Here is a 16,129-nt window from a genome sequence, read left to right on the forward strand (position 1 = left end):
AGTTGATACTTCCCAGCAACAAACCTGTCTGAAAAAATTCTTTTCAGGAAGTTAGACATATAAAATAAAATTGAAGAATGGGGGCCACTATGTTAATCCAGTGGGCTGATTGATAAATATACCAGTACCAACTTGAGGCAGAACATGTGGTAAAGCAGGCAACGATTCAGATCAGTACTACTGGGAAGTACAATTAATATTTTGCAAATTCCAGGGAAACAGAAGGTCACAGATATTTTTATCTTCATGGAAACCTGGCTCAACTTTTGCTTAAGATGTCACTATGAAGGTTTATAACGCTGGCTGGTGTCTTTTAGCTTATTGCTCTTCCGGTTCAAAGCAACCAATCCTAAACCTACTGCCCCCTTCTGTCATTTCCTCTGCTTGAAATATTTGTGCAATCTTTCCTTCACAGATGGAACAGCTTTTTTTCTTCACTACCACTTTATTCCCCCCCCACTTCACTCTCATCTGGCTTTACCCATCACTTCTCAGCCTGCATCCTTCCCCCCGCCCCCCACACCATCTTATTGTGGCCTCTTTCCCCCTTCCTTTCCAGTCCTGAAGGGTCTCTGCCTGAAACTTCAATTGGTTATTCCTCTCCACAGATGCCACCTGACTGCGTTTTGTGTGTGTTGCACTTCAAGAGAGCCGGCCAATGGTGTAGTGGACTTCGAGGCGAGTGGTCCCAGGTTTGAATCCGGCCAGCTCCTTGCACACTTCCCATCCGTGCTGGGTTAAGTGTCGAGCTAGCAACTTGGCCTCATTAAAAAAAACACACACACAAATGCTGAAGGAACGACAAGGTTGCTGCCCGAATGCGCCACTAGGCGCGGACAGAAACAACAAGAGCTTGATGAGCTGTGCAGATATGGTGTGGCCTGAATTCTTCAAGTCAAGCCTCACCAATTCTCAGCCAGATGGAATAATAGGAATTTTTAAAACCTGGAACAAGAAAGCCACTCTGCTGCCAGTTAAAGGTAATCAATGTACATTGGATTCAGGTTAATTGGGACACATCAGGACCAGTAAGTTTTCACTCAATTAAGCAGCTGCCCCAATCAGACAACGTTTCATGAAAATAGTTAAAAAGACAAACTATTTAACTGAGATACAAATTATGTATTTAAATGAAATACAGAACAAATTAGAACACTACTATTGCTACTAAAATACAACAAAAATGTGTATTCTGTGTTCGTTTGATTGTAATTGAACAAAATCAGCAGAGACACCTTGTGCAGATAATGGACTGTCTTCGTACAATACTTTTGATGATTGCATCCTCCAACTCTTCATTTTCATTGTAACATTCAAGATGATTGTCAATACCTTCAAATTCTTCATAGGTCCGAATTTGTTTAAGTAGTGAAATCGTTCCATTTTCACTCTGGGCCGTTTCAGGCATCTCCGAGCCGCAACACTTGAAACCACAGTGAGCAAAACTGTTCTGAATTGTCTTCCTACTTATTTCTCATCAACTATCGGTGGCAAAAAAAACCCACTCCTTTTTTTAAAAAATACAAACACTCACAATTGATGTTACTTAAAAACTGTTTACTCTAAACATGGTGTAGTATCTCATCACAAAGAAGAGAAAATCTGCAGATGCTGGAAATCCCAACACACACAAAATGCTGGAGGAACTCAGCAGGCCATGCAGCGTCTAGGAAGAGTACAGTCGACGTTTTGGACTGAAACATTGACCGTACTCTTTTCCTAGATGCTGACTTCCTCCAGCATTTTCTGTGTGTTACACAGTTCAGTATCTAACAGACATGCAAGTGCACATGACTGAGGCTAGTTGGAAACCACTGAGCCACCCCCTCCTGTCTCAATTAAGCCACAAAGTGTCCCAAATAAACAACTCCAACTTCTTTTTCTTGCTTCTCCCCCCTCCCTTTCCAGTTCTGATGAAGGGTCTCAGTCCGAAAAATTGACTGTTTATTCATTTCCATAGATGCTGTACGACCTGCTGAGTTCCTCCAGCCATTTTTGTAACCTGCACTTGAAGGGAACCCCAGGCACCTTCTCCATTAGTTGTTGTTGTTTAAGAGTTGTAGCAAGTAAGCGGCTGCCCCAGTTAACCAGAATCCCCTGCACAACATGCAAGAAAAGGAATGCCAGATATGGCACCTCACTGTCTCTTCCCTCCCCAGCCTTTGCGGTCAAATACCCTGCAATCGCACATTGCTTAAATTCATCCACCAGAGAAAACTACGACAGATATAGGCTGTGTATCACATTGAAGGACACAAGAACATGTCGTTCTCCGAACGCTTTGAACAAAACAACGGAGCCTTTTATTAGAAAACCTTCTAAATAATATACAAACAAATGAATGACGGCAAAGCAGGGAAGGCAAAGCAGAGAAAAGTAATTACCAGTCCATCATTGCCCTTTCATTTCCTCAGGAAGATGCTTTATAGCCAGCTGCGAGGTATGGTCAATTAATATCCTGGCAACTGCAGCAACCAACCGCCTCATAAACAACGAGGTCAGCCTTTCGCAACCTTGGCTAAAAAGGACACATTTCTGCACCAAAGGTTCGAGTGCACCGGTGACCACTGTGGTCACAGGCTCTCCCCCTGAACAGGTATTGTACATTTCCCACTGAGAGGAGTACTGCCGGGCAGAGGCCAGGATAGCCAAAGATCCACTGGGTTCAGGATCAAATCCAAGAGGGAAGGCAAGTGGTAGGTGAGGTGCAGTTTGAGCTGGATGGAAATCTGAAGGGTTGGCAGGACAGCTGGGATATTGAAGATTAAGCAAGGGACTTGCCTAATAAAAGGCCCCTATCCCTCATTCCCTTTCTCCTCGAGTCCACTCTCCTCTCCTATCAGATTCCTTCTTCTTCAGCCCTTTATCTTTTCCACTTACCACCTCCCAGCTTCTCAAGTCAAGTCACTTCTATTGTAATTTCAACCATAACTGCTGGTACAGTACATAGTAAAAATGAGACATTTTTCAGGACCTTGGTGTCACATGACACAGTACAAAAACTAGACTGACCACATAAAAAACACAGAAAAAAACCACACTAAACTACAGACCTACCCGGGACTGCATAAAGCGCACAAAACAGTGCAGGCATTACAATAAATAATAAACAAGACAATAGGGCAGTAAGGTGTCAGTCCAAGCTCTGGGTATTGAGGAGTTTGATAGCTTGGGAGAAGAAACCGTTACATAGTCTGGTCGTGAGAGCCCGAATGCTTCAGTGCCTTTTCCCAGACGGCAGGAGGGAGAAGAGTTTGTATGAGGGGTGCGTCTCACTTCATCCCCCTTCCCCCCTCATGTGGCTTCACCTATCACCTGCCAGCTTGTATCCTTTCCCTCTGACACCCCCCACCTGCTAATTCTGGCTCCTTCTCCCTCCGTTTCCAGTTCTGATGAAGGCCCTCGGCCTGAAACGTCAACTGTTTATTCACTTCCACAGATGCTGCCTGTCCCGCTGAGTTCCTCCAGCATTTTGTGCGTGCTGCCCTATCAAGCATTAGGTTCAGAACTTCTCACTCCCTGGGTTGTCTTCAGTGTGCCGTGGTTGTCACTCCTGAGCAAAAGCTCCTGAAAAGCAGCAAGGAGCAAGGGATTGGTATCACCCTACAATCCTCACTGAAGGAACTGAATCTGTACGGTAATACTAGTTGCTAATGTAACACCAGAACCTCTAGCATCCAGACTGCCAAGAAGCAAGGTTCAAAAGAGGTACCAAATCTTTTCAGAATATTCTAGAACGTCCTCCAGGAAATTAATGTAGAAACTCGATTAGAGGAGGACAATTGCCCCATTTGGTAGGTTGAGAAACACACAAATTATCCGCCCACCAGTGAGTCGTGTACACTCACAATGTTCAGTAGGAAAACGGGAATGATTGGACTGGATGAGGAGACGGGAATGACTGAACTGGATGAGGAGACGGGAATGACTGGACTGGATGAGGAGACGGGAATGACTGGACTGGATGAGGAGACCGTGTATCCTCAGTATTCTGTGCTCCGATTCAGTGGTTCTCGGTGCATCACCACCGTGGCTGAGAGAAAATCACAGCTGGGAGTTTAACATCCAAGGATGCACATTTTATCAAAGGACAGGCAGGTAGGCAGAGGGATGGAGTGGCTCTGTTGGTAAACAATGAAATCAAATCCTTCGAAAGACATGACAAAGGATCGGACGGTGTAGAGTCATTGTGGGTAGAATTTTTTTTAAATATGCAAGACCCTGATGGGAATTATTTGCAGGCCTGCGAACAGTAGCCAGGATGTGGGCATCAAATTACAACGCGATATAGAAAAGGCACTCACAAAGGGCATGTGCTTTGGTAGAAGGAATAAAGGCATAGACTATTTTCAAAATTCAGAAATCAGAGGTTCACAGGGACTTCGGAGTCCTCTTGCAGGATCCCCTATAGGTTAACCTGCAGGTTGGGTTGGTGGTAAAGGAAGGCGAATGCAATGTTAGCATCCCTGTTTAAGAGGATTAGAAAATTAAAGCAAGGGTGTGAAGCTGAGGGCTTACAAGGCAAGGACTGTGAGCAGTTTTTTACCAATTATCTAGGAAAGGATGTGCTGACATTGGAGAGGGTTCAGAGGAAGTGCACAGGAATGAGCCTGGCAATGAAAGGGTTAACACTGGGGAGTATTTGATTGCTATGGGCTTGTGCTTACTGGAGTTTAGAAGATTAAGGGGGATATCTCATTGAATACCATTGAATATTGAAAGGCCCAGATAGAGTGGATCTGGACAAGAAACTCCCTATCGTGGGGAAGACTCAATCCAGAGGGTACAGTTTCAAAATAGAGGGACGTCCATTAGAACAGAGATGAGGAGCAATTTCTTTAACTCAGATACATTAGAGAGTGGTGAATCTGGAATTCATTGCCACAGATGGCTGTGGAGGACAAGTCAGTGAGCATATTTAAAGTGGAATTTGATTTTTGATTATCCAGGGCATCAAAGCAGGAGTACGGGATTGGAAGGCATAAATCAGCTATGATAGAATGGTGGAGCAAACTCGATAGGCCAAATGGTGCAATTCTGCCCCCAAGTCTTATCACTGGAGGAATTTCAGCAAGGTAAAGCTTAAAATTAAACCACTCTCCAAAAAGCTCCTAGTTTAGGGTGTATCAAGGACTTTGAAGTAACCTTTCAGTCCATATCACATACTTCTGCTAGCACCAAAACTCAGACAGAACAACTGCAAGAGTCACAGGAGGATTGCAGGAGATTAAAAAGCTGAAAACTTAAGCAGATCCTGGTAAAGTACAACTGAAAAAAAAATCTGGAGTACTGCATACACCAGTTGTGGTCACCCCATTATAAGGACGTTGGGGCTTTGGAGAGGGTGCAGAAGAGGTTACCAGGATGCTGCCTGGTTCAGAGGGCATGTGCTATCATGAGAGGCTGGATACACCTGGGCTGTTTTCTCTGGAGCGGTGGAGGCTGAGGGGAGATCTGATAGAGGTTTATGAGAGGAACAGATAGAGTAGACAGGGTTTCCGAAGGTTGAAATGTCTAATCCCAGAGGCCATGCATTGAAGGTGAGAGGGTTAGGCTCAAGGGATGTGAGAGTGGACGATGCCTGAAACGCACAGCCTGGTATGACGGTAGAGGCAAATACGATAAGAGACATTTGGATAGGCACACGGATGAAAGGAAGATGGAGGGATATGGACATTGGGTAGGTAGGACGGACGAGCACTTGGCTGTATTTGATTCGCTTTTTAGCTGATCCAGGAAAACATGGTGGGCCGAATGGCCTCTTCCTGTGCGGTACTCTTCTATTAATAAAAGGGAGAAAGCAACTAGCAAATCAGACTGCTACTGCTCCTCGCACTGCAGCACCCCACACTGTTTCCCCCAATCACTCAGAGAACATTTCAGAGGAGAAAGACCAGACTATTCAACCACCTCGCACGGAGTCAGCATGCTTTCCTTACGTGCATGCTTCTGATCCACTGTTCAAACCAAACTCTTGTAAACAAGCCAAAATTAACATTCAACCAGTTACTTCTCGTGCACATACTCAAGCCCATGGACTCACTTTCAAGGAGTCATGTTCTCGGTACTGTTTGTTTACCTTGCTTATTTTGTACTTGCAGTTTCTCCTCTTTTACACACCGATTGCTCGTCAGTCTTTGTGTGTATTTTTTCCCCATCGATCCTATTGTATTTCTTTCTTCTACTGAGAAGGCCCTCAAAAATATTAATCTCAAGGTAATATATAGTGACATATACTATACATATAATAAACTTACTTTGAACTTTGAAAATAGTAGCAACTTCTAGAGACTTTTAGACAGCTTGCAAGTAAGGCTTTGCGCATTGAAAGACCAGCCGAAAATTTACCTAAAGGTGATGCAATTCAGCAGGTATTAAATTAGTGGCTTTCTTAGGCAACTCTCTTCTGTAAGGATGGGGGAAAAATGAGAAGGGAGGGAAAACGATTTCATCCCTGGAAGCTATAAAATTCAAGGTTTCTGGAAATCAGACGTCCGTGTCAAAGAACGTGCTGTTTAACTTCATCATTCTGAAACAGTAGATGAAGGTCCTGTCTGGATTTGTATCTGAAAGTAGACAGAATCTGGATCAGATCATCACTAAACAACCCAGTAAAATTCAGCAGAAAAGCAACTCTGTGGGCTGCAACGTCATATCAGCAAGCTGTTTGTTGGTCTCACTCTGGAAGGGGCAACACCTCCCTGTGAGAGAGAGCGCCTGTGGGATGTCAGGTGAACAAAGGTTTTTGTTGGACTGAAGGTCATGGTCTCTCTTTGGGGGCTTGCTGTTGGTTGCTTGGGGGGTGGTGGGTGCTGATACTTCCCACTAGAACAAGTGTTGGAAAGGGGAGGGGTGGTGCTTTGCTGCTGCTTGTGTATGGGAGGGGAGCTTTTGGGGGGGGGGGGGTCTAATGTTTTTTTCCTGTCATTCATTCTTCAGGATTTTCTTCCGTAGACGTCTGAGAAGAGTAAGAATTTCAGGTCGTATACTAATATTAAATGGGACCGGCATCACAGAACTTTTATAAAACTCCTCTATTATAAAACGCTCCGAAAATCGTCAACTAGCAAAAGTCAAATAACAGATCCAGAAATATACAGTAACCAATGAGATCCAAGGTCTACACCTCCCCCAAAGCGGATATTGGAAAGTACACTTCACACTGTATCCAAGTTACCATGATTAAAAGGATACTTTAATGTTTGACCGAACACTCCTCCAATAATAGCTTCTTGCTTAACCGAGCCTGTACTGGTCAGCAAGCACAAAGAAGCTGAAATTAGTGACGATGCCAGGACTTGATAACATACTTTAGATTTTCTCAGGCAACATAATCCAAAAACTGGGAGTAGCACAACATGCCAGAGTTGGATTGAATGTGAAAATAACAAAGGGATACAATGGACTATTAGTCAAAAGTTAGAGGTTCAAATCTCAGCATAGCAAATGAGAAAAACAAATTCAATAAATCCAGTAATTTGGGGGTTAACAGGGGGAGGGAAATGATCGTGAAAACTGCCAGATTGCTACATTAAAAAAATATTTTCAGTAATGCTCTTCATTAGTTTTCATTATTCATGGTCATAGTTTTTCGTTGATTTTGTTGCCCCTTGTCCTGTGAATGCCTGCAAGAAAAGGAATCTCAGGGTGGTGTATGGTGACGTATGTACTTCAATAATAAATTTAGTTTAAACATTACCTACCTTGCCCCCATCCCTATATAAAGCGCAACCAACTCTAGTTTTATTTCGCCCTGTGTCACCCCACTCCCTGCGCGCTCTCTTAGCCACCTTCTCCGTGAGCTCCCTGAGAAAGCCCAGACAACTGCTACCGATTTGGCTTCACTTCCGAGGCAACTACGATCCAATCCCGGTGGATTCCTGTTCCAGGCTCTGATCGCCAGGGGCTTAAATGTAAAGCTGAAGCAAATAAGGAGCAGTGTTAAGTCGGAGCCCGTCCCGCCGAGAGTATTTCAGTGACATCTTGCAATCTTGCCTGGTAGCTCAATGGACACGTGCTCTGGAAACCAGTGGCAGGCCTGGGTTCAATCACCGCATGTGCCAATTTTGGATTTCAGCAATAGCCTTAACTGTTGATTATTTATTGTTAACTAGTGCCATGTAATCCCACCTTTCTGTAGAGGAACTGTCCGTTGTTCATCTTTACCCCCCCCTTTCATTTTCCTGTTCTTCTCCACTCACTTGCTCACCCTCTCCCCCCACCCCATCATACCCACACCACACAAAATGGGCTTTTGCACAAATATCTATCCTTGATCCAGAGGTTTGGGAAGCAAGAGCTGGGGGCTTATGATCCAAGGACTTGCTAAAGCAGCTAAAATCAGTCCTACATTCACTGAGATTCCCCCCAGACTTCTCCGGCTATTAAACAACACATGCTATTAAAATATTAAGAGCAAACATTTCTGAGAGCAAACACAAGAGATTCTGCAGGTGCCGGAAATGCGGACCAACGCACACAAAATTCTGCAGGAACTCAGCAGCTCAGAGAAGAATAAAGAGTATTGGACTGAGACCCTGCTAAGATCTTGATGCTTCTCCATAGATGCTGCCTGGCCTGCTGAGTTCCTCCGGCATTTTGTGCGTGTTGCTTGGATTTCCAGCATCTGCAGATTTCCTCGTTTGAGAATAAAGAGCTGACAAATTGGGCCGAAAACCTGATAAGATCTCGGTTCTTCTCCATAGATGCCGCCTGGCCTGCTGAATTCCTCCGGCATTTTGTGTGCTTTTCTGCATGTCCAGATGCACACAGGTCACCAAATAATGGCAGAGAGCAACCTGGCAATGTGTCTCAGCCGAAGGGCTTGAGCTGCCATGCTGTAAACAACAAGCTCAGCCCAGGACAAAACCACAAAAGAACTGTTCATAACCGCTTGTTTATTGGTCCAGAGTCTCTGGTTTCATTGTCACTAAAATCAGCAGAAACTGAGGTCCCATCTGATTAGTGGAATTGCACACTGATCTAACCACAGTACAGCTGACAGGAACAAAATTTTTTTGTTGGCATCAAGCAGTAAAGCAGCAGTTTCCCACAAAATAACGAAAACGTGGAAAATCCCTTAACTTGGAACGCGCAAAACATGAAGCGATTGTTTCTTAAAGATCCAGCAGTAGGAAAGCAGACTACTGGAGCTCTGGCTGACACTTGTAACGACACTACAACGAAGCAGGAAAAAGGCTGGAAAAACCCCCAGCAAGTCAGTCAGCAAACGTGAGGAGAAAAGGTAACGTTTCGGGACTGGGGCGCCACTTGACAACTAATGAAGTGTAACAAACCAGTCCAGGTAGCAGAGAAGGTGAGGGAGGGCAATGGATGAGGCGCAAGGAATTTCAGATGAGGGGGTCTCAGCCCAAAATGTCCACTGTCCATTTCTCTCTGCAGATGCAGCCTGCTCTGCTAATCTCCAGGAGTTTGTTCTTATTTTATTCCAGAATTCAGTATCTGCAGTCTCCTATCTCCGTGGGGGACCTCTCTGATTGGATGAAATAATGTGGCTCTTAAAGTACTTTGTGCAGTGAACTGCTAGTATCTGTTCTGCTACCTACACTGACTGATTTCTCTCTCTCTCATCATCAGTTCTGTCAAAGGATTCCAGAATGGAGACATTTACTCAACCAACACACACAAAATGCTGGTGGAACACAGCAAGCCAGGCAGCATCTATAGGGAGAAGCACTGTCGACGTTTCGGGCCGAGACCCTTCGTCAGGACTAACTGAAAGGAAAGATACTAAGAGATTTGAAAGTAGTGGGGGAGGGGGAAATGCAAAATGATAGGAGAAGACCGGAGGGGGTAGGATGATGCTAAGAGCTGGAAAGGTGATTGGCAAAAGTGATACAGAGCTGGAAGAAGGGAAAGAATCATGGGACGGGAGGCCTCAGGAGAAAGAAAGGGGGAGGGGAGCACCAGAGGGAGATAGAGAACAGACAGAGTGATGGGCAGAGAGAGAGAGAGAAAAAAAACAAACAACTAAATATGTCAGGGATGGGGTAAGAAGGGGAGGAGGGGCATTAATGGAAGTTAGAGAAATCAATGTTCATGCCATCAGGTTGGAGGCTACCCAGCCGGTATATAAGGTGTTGTTCCTCCAATCTGAGTTTGGATTCATTTTGACAGTAGAGGAGGCCATGGATAGACACATCAGAATGGGAATGGGACCTGGAATTAAAATGTGTGGCCACTGGGTGATCCTGCTTTCTCTGGCGGACAGAGCGTAGGTGTTCAGCGAAACGGTTTCCCAGTCTGCGTCGGGTCTCACCAATATATAAAAGGCCACACCGGGAGCACCGGACGCAGTATACCACACCAGCCGACTCACAGGTGAAGTGTCGCCTCACCTGGAAGGACTGTCTGGGGCCCTGAATGGTGGTGAGGGAGGAAGTGTAAGGGCAGGTGTAGCACTTGTTCCACTTACAAGGATAAGTGCCAGGAGGGAGATCGGTGGGAAGGGATGGGGGGGACGAGTGGACAAGGAAGTCACGTAGGGAGCGATCCCTGTGGAAAGCAGAAAGAGGGGACATTTACTGTTTGTTTTACACAGTTGTTGCCCAATCTGCTGAGTTTTCCAACAGTTTTCTCTTTATTTCAGATTTCCAGCATTTGTGGCATTTTTTAAATATATATTAATTTACCTGTGTCCTCATGTCTTGCTGACCCCATTACTGTCAAAGCATTACTCGGAAAATGCCCATCTTCTCATTCAAGTGCCACTGAGGTCTCAACCCTCCCAGTCCCCAAAACCTTCTCAGTCAAGTTCTCAGCTCCTCTGTTTCTAGGAAGATTGCAGAGAACAAGTGGCGAACAAGGCCTTAGCAGACACACACAAGATGCTGGAGGAACTCAGCAGGCCAAGCAGCATCTATGCAAAAGAGTAGTCAATGATTCATGCCGAGACCTTTATCAGCACCGGAAAGAAAGAAGTCAGAGTGGGGGGGGAGGGAGAAAGAAGTACAAGGTAGTAGGTGATAGGTGAAACCGGGAGAGGAGAAAGGGGCAAAGTAAAGAGCTGGGAGGTTGATTGGTAAAGAGATAAAGAGATCTCTGAGGACCTAACCTGGTCCCAACACATCAATGTAGTTATAAAGAAGATCAAGACAGCAACCATACTTCATTAGGAGTTTGAAGAGATTTGGTATGTCAACAAATACACTCAAAAACTTCTATAGATGCACCATGGAGAGCATTCTGACAGGCTGCATCACTGTCTGGTATGGAGGGGCTACTGCACAGGATCGAAAGAAGCTGCAGAAGGTTGTAAATCTAGTCAGCTCCATCTTGGGTACTAGCCTACAAAGTATCCAGGACATCTTTAGGGAGCGGTGTCTCAGAAAGGCAGCATCATTATTAAGGACCTCCAGCACCCAGGTCATGCCCTTTACTCACTGTTACCATCAGGTAGGAATACAGAAACCTGAAGGCACACACTCAGCAATTCAGGAACAGCTTCTTCCCCTCTGCCATCTGATTCCCAAATGGACATTGAACCCTCGGACACTACCTCACTTTCTTAAACAAAGGTTATTTGTTTTTGTACGATTTTCAATCTATTCAATATACGTATGCTGTTATTGATTTACTTATTTTTTCTTCTTCTAGATTATGCATTGCATTGAACTGCTGCTAAGTTAACAAATCTCACATCACATGCCGGTGATAATAATCCTGATCCTGTTTCTGATACAGGGCTGGGAGGAGGGGAAATCTGATAGGAGAGGACAGAAGGAAGGGAAGGGGGAGGAGCAACAGAGAGAGGCGATGGGCAGGTAAGGAGATAAGGTGAGCGAGGGAAATGGGAATGGGGAGTGGTGGGGGTGGGGGCATTACCAGAAGTTTGAGAAATCGATGTGCAAGTCATCAGGTTGGAGGCTACCCAGATGGAAGGTGCCCTACAAAGTACCTAGGACATTGCTCCTCCAAACTGGGATGTCACTCCTTCGCAGAGTAGACGCTGACCTCACCAGTGACCATGACAGCCACTACTCCTTTTGATGCACATTAAATGGCAGCATCTGCTCCTACAGGATACAACTTCAAAGCAAGCAGGATGACACAAGATTCATTTGTAGCAAAGAGGACAGAAACAGGCTGAGGAGGAAACAAATGAACTGCATAAATACAACCAAATAAAAATTAACAGATTCCAAGGTGCACTCTCCGGACCGAATAATGTACAGGGGCAATAGAAACTAAATGATCAAATGTCAAAGCAAGTTCATGAACAGATAGACCAACAGGTGTTCATATACAAATCTTCCAAGATCGTGGAATTCAACCAAGGCTCAATAATGAGCCTTGAAGCAAACTACCCCAGCCTCACTGCCTCCTCATTTAACTTGGCCACTGTTCTTAAATATTGCTTCTTCCAATTCTTGGTTTCAGAGGGATAAGTTTCTCGTTTTGTAAGTGCTCCGAAGTTAAAGAGAGTGAAGCATATATTCAACACCACCTACTTCACTCCTCCAAGTAAATTCATTATCAAAGGATGCACGTGCCAGTTCAGGAGCCTGATGGTTGTAAGGCAATAACTGTTCCTGAACAATCATTATCTTACAAACACCAGGCTGCAGAGCCACGTTTGTGGGATAAAAGGTTTCTAAGCCTCATGCCCAAAGGTAGAGAAGAGGACTTGGCCTGGACAGAGGATAGTGAATGCTGCTTTCTAGTGGCAGCATTCCATGTAAATGTATTCAATGGGGAAGGTTTCACCTGGACTGAGCCATGTCCACCACTTTCTGTAGTCTTTTCTATTCTTGGGCATTGCTGTTTCCATACCAGACTGTGACGCAATAAGTTGGGATACTCTCCACTGTGTAGCTATGAAAGTTTGTCAAAGTTTTCAAACACAAGGACTGCTCCATTGGGGTTCCTTTATCCAGACTAACTACACTGCATACACATGGACCTGGTACCTCTCAACGTGCCTTGTGTAAAGCCGATTGAAACTCCCTGCAACAAGTCCACAAACCCATTTCTCCAGTCCTTTTACCACGCTGTCAGAGATCATTAACAACATTTGCCTTAACCACACAACTGTTCCCTCTTCCTCCCAATAATCCCCTATACTTAATCCAGAGCTCTCACTTCAAATTAAACACAATGCTTCAACATAAACGGTCACCCAGATCCTCCAATCCCAAAGCTCGCTTAACATTTATTACATCAAAATGTTGGCAATACTGAAAACATCCTGTTGCAAATTCATGCGTGATGGCACAACTCACTTTTAATTAAAATCTTACTCTAGGTGCACTCCTTCATTCAAAGAAAGAAAACTGAAACAAAATGGGGGGGTGGAGGGAGGGAGAAGTGAATCTTAAACATTCTTTTACGGGTTATTATAGATTTCCTGGCCTCATACAAGTCTGGAGAAACTAATTGCTCCCAGGCATGACTTTTGAAAGACCTAACTGAATATAATCAAACATACAGCACTAAATTGCACAGGCTTAATAACACAAACATTCTAAAGGATTCTACAATTTAGTATCACAGCAAGGTTACATTTGTAAATAAAAATGCCCACAAAACCACCATTTCTTTAGCAAATAATCTAATCTTTCCAGAATAGTTTATTAAAACTGTATATTGTACCATAAATCAAATCTAAAATCTGTACCTAGCTGTAATCCAGTTTGAAAATCCAATACTAAATCTATTATCTTTAGAAGCTATGAACACCCACTTCTAACTAATATGTATCATATATATGGAAATTTTGGACTTATTTTCTTGGGCTCCATGTAAATTTTCAGAACCTAAATCAAAAAAAATACCTGCACTGTAAGATGGCAGACTTGCATTGATACAGTGTTATTCAGAACTTCAGTACATCTAAGAGGTTCATGACATGTTTTTAAAGTATATTTATTGTAATATAGAGAAATAACAGAAAGACCTAGCAAGATCCCGCTGGCTGAGTTGGAATAAACAACAAATACATTTATTTCAAATTGCTTGTTGAAGAATAAATATTGGACCTCTTCAAGTGCTTTCTCCTGAGGTATTTTAAATAACGTTATGGGACCTTTACACCCCATCAGCGGCTGGGAGAGCGGAATGCAGATGGAGCCTTAGTTTAACACCTCATCTAAAATGAGGTATCTCTAGTACAGCACTCAACAGTCTCTGGACTGTCGGCTTGGTAAATATGCTCAGGTACTCACAGAAAAGGCTTGAATTAAAACTTCATGAAGCAAGATTCAATATTCTATCCTTAAATCCTTACTGCCATTTGTTGAAAGGGGGCATTTTAAAACCAAAACAGGTTGGCTTAAAATTCAGTTAAGCAATCTCTGTTGGATACATCAGCTGGAAGCAACCAAGGAGTAACCACACATTCAGGCTGAAGAATCCTCAAGCTGTTAATGGACATTATCCTTGTCCAAAAACAATGATCGTCCACTTGACGAGGCAATTAAAACAGTAAGCTTCCATTATAGTTTAGAATAGAATTTTGGTTGAAAACAAGAAAATTGGTTTTATTTCAAGTCGATTATCAAAAACATCGAAGCAGTTATCTCATGCAAAGTCTACAGCACTGTTAGCAGGTCCCTGTGAGACAGCACAAGGCTACCAACACACAAGTTGGTTACAGTCAATTTCACCTTGGAAGAAATCCTTCAAATCAAATGGCTGCCCAGAAAATATTCTACTTATCATAGCTGGTATTGATTTTGAGCTCTTAAAAAAAAAGGATGTATATTTAATAAATGCAAGAGAAATTATTAAGCTGCTTGGTTTTCTGTTATTAATATTTTCACAGACAGTTTTATAAAAAGAGCAGGAAAATATACGCCTTTGATCCAAATTCAAATCTGCTTCGCTTTGTAAAATTTGTACCACCAACTGGAGATGTGTTTGCGCTGTACTGGAAAGAATTTTAAATGTCACAGCAATCAACTTCCCAGTGGCCAATGTTGTTAATGATTGTCCTAACCTACACAAGCATGTATACTATCTTAGAAATGTTAAATGATGGCTAAGAATTCAAAATCAAAAAGGTACCAAACCCAAACATTAGCTGCATATTTACACATCTACCAAAGTTTGCTTTGTAAAACAGCTCAGATCTTTTTTTATTGTTTTGGAAATTTCAATGGATTGTAAGAGTGTCAACTTGTTGAATACCAATAGATTAGGGGGCTGAAAATGCTTTGAGCAAAAAAAAAACATTTTTTAATGTAGAAAACATAAAGGAATCTTGCAATCCTATATGGACAATGCTTCAACACCCAATATGTACGTCAAGATTTCCCTGAAAAGACTTCATGAAATAGCTTAAAGTGGAATACTATTAATAATTTTAATATCCCTAAAGGGTGCAAGACAGTATGCTGATAGCTTTCCAAGAGGATTTTGATATATATATATAAAAATGTAATTGACATTTTAATTTTTTTGTCGCGATCCTCCTTAAGCAAAAATCCTTGCCTCAATTTTGTATTATTCCCAACTCCTCCATCTCCAAACCCTAAAGTTTAATATTGTAACAGATATCTTAAAAGCTTAATGCTTCCTTTCTTAAATGTTCAACCTATAACCCTCAAACACGTAATTAAATTCAGGATCTCAGCCTGGCTCCAGACTGTAAATGGCCTTCCTTAAAGATGTACAGTAGAGTGCATTTTCAAACCATGTACCTGTCAGCTAAACCTAAATAGATCATATTCATATCGCAGAGCTCTTTGTAGTTTAGCTCAGAAGACGACAACATTTGATTCGCTGCATTGATCTATTATTTAAATAAAACAAAACTTTCCAAACGAAACCGGTGGTGATTTTTCAAAATTCCACCAGTGAGCACCGTGCACTTTCACGCTGTGCTGTACGCGTCGCTGAGGTTGTGCAGGAGGCCCGAGGGATCGGGACTTGAACTGCATGCGAGACAACAGGGCAGGGGGAAGGGGTAGGGGAGGGGTGCTGCTTTAAGCGGGGCTGCAGCCCGGCCTGCGGCGCCTCTACCTGATTGTCCATGGCGTTGCTGTGCACCGCTGCCTCTCCCTCAGCCTCCTCCTAATTCACGCTCGCATTGTATCGAGTCGACTTCTCCCACAGCGGAAACACCGCCGATTTGTTACACTGACACTCGGCAACGTTCCAAAACAGAACG

General features: G+C 43.4%; 1 protein-coding gene across 1 annotated transcript in view; it reads right to left on the reverse strand.

The window, feature by feature from the left end:
• The window catches only part of LOC140739911 (protein ENL-like), a 112,253-nt gene extending 96,124 nt beyond the window's left edge, over nt 1-16,129 (reverse strand). Inside the window, exon 1 of the mRNA XM_073068578.1 lies at nt 15,982-16,129. Coding sequence (XP_072924679.1) covers nt 15,982-15,993 — 12 coding nt within the window. The 5' untranslated portion in view covers nt 15,994-16,129. The remainder of the gene's footprint in view (nt 1-15,981) is intronic.

This window comes from Hemitrygon akajei, chromosome 16, assembly GCF_048418815.1.
Source record: "Hemitrygon akajei chromosome 16, sHemAka1.3, whole genome shotgun sequence".
NCBI classification, from domain to species: domain Eukaryota; kingdom Metazoa; phylum Chordata; class Chondrichthyes; order Myliobatiformes; family Dasyatidae; genus Hemitrygon; species Hemitrygon akajei.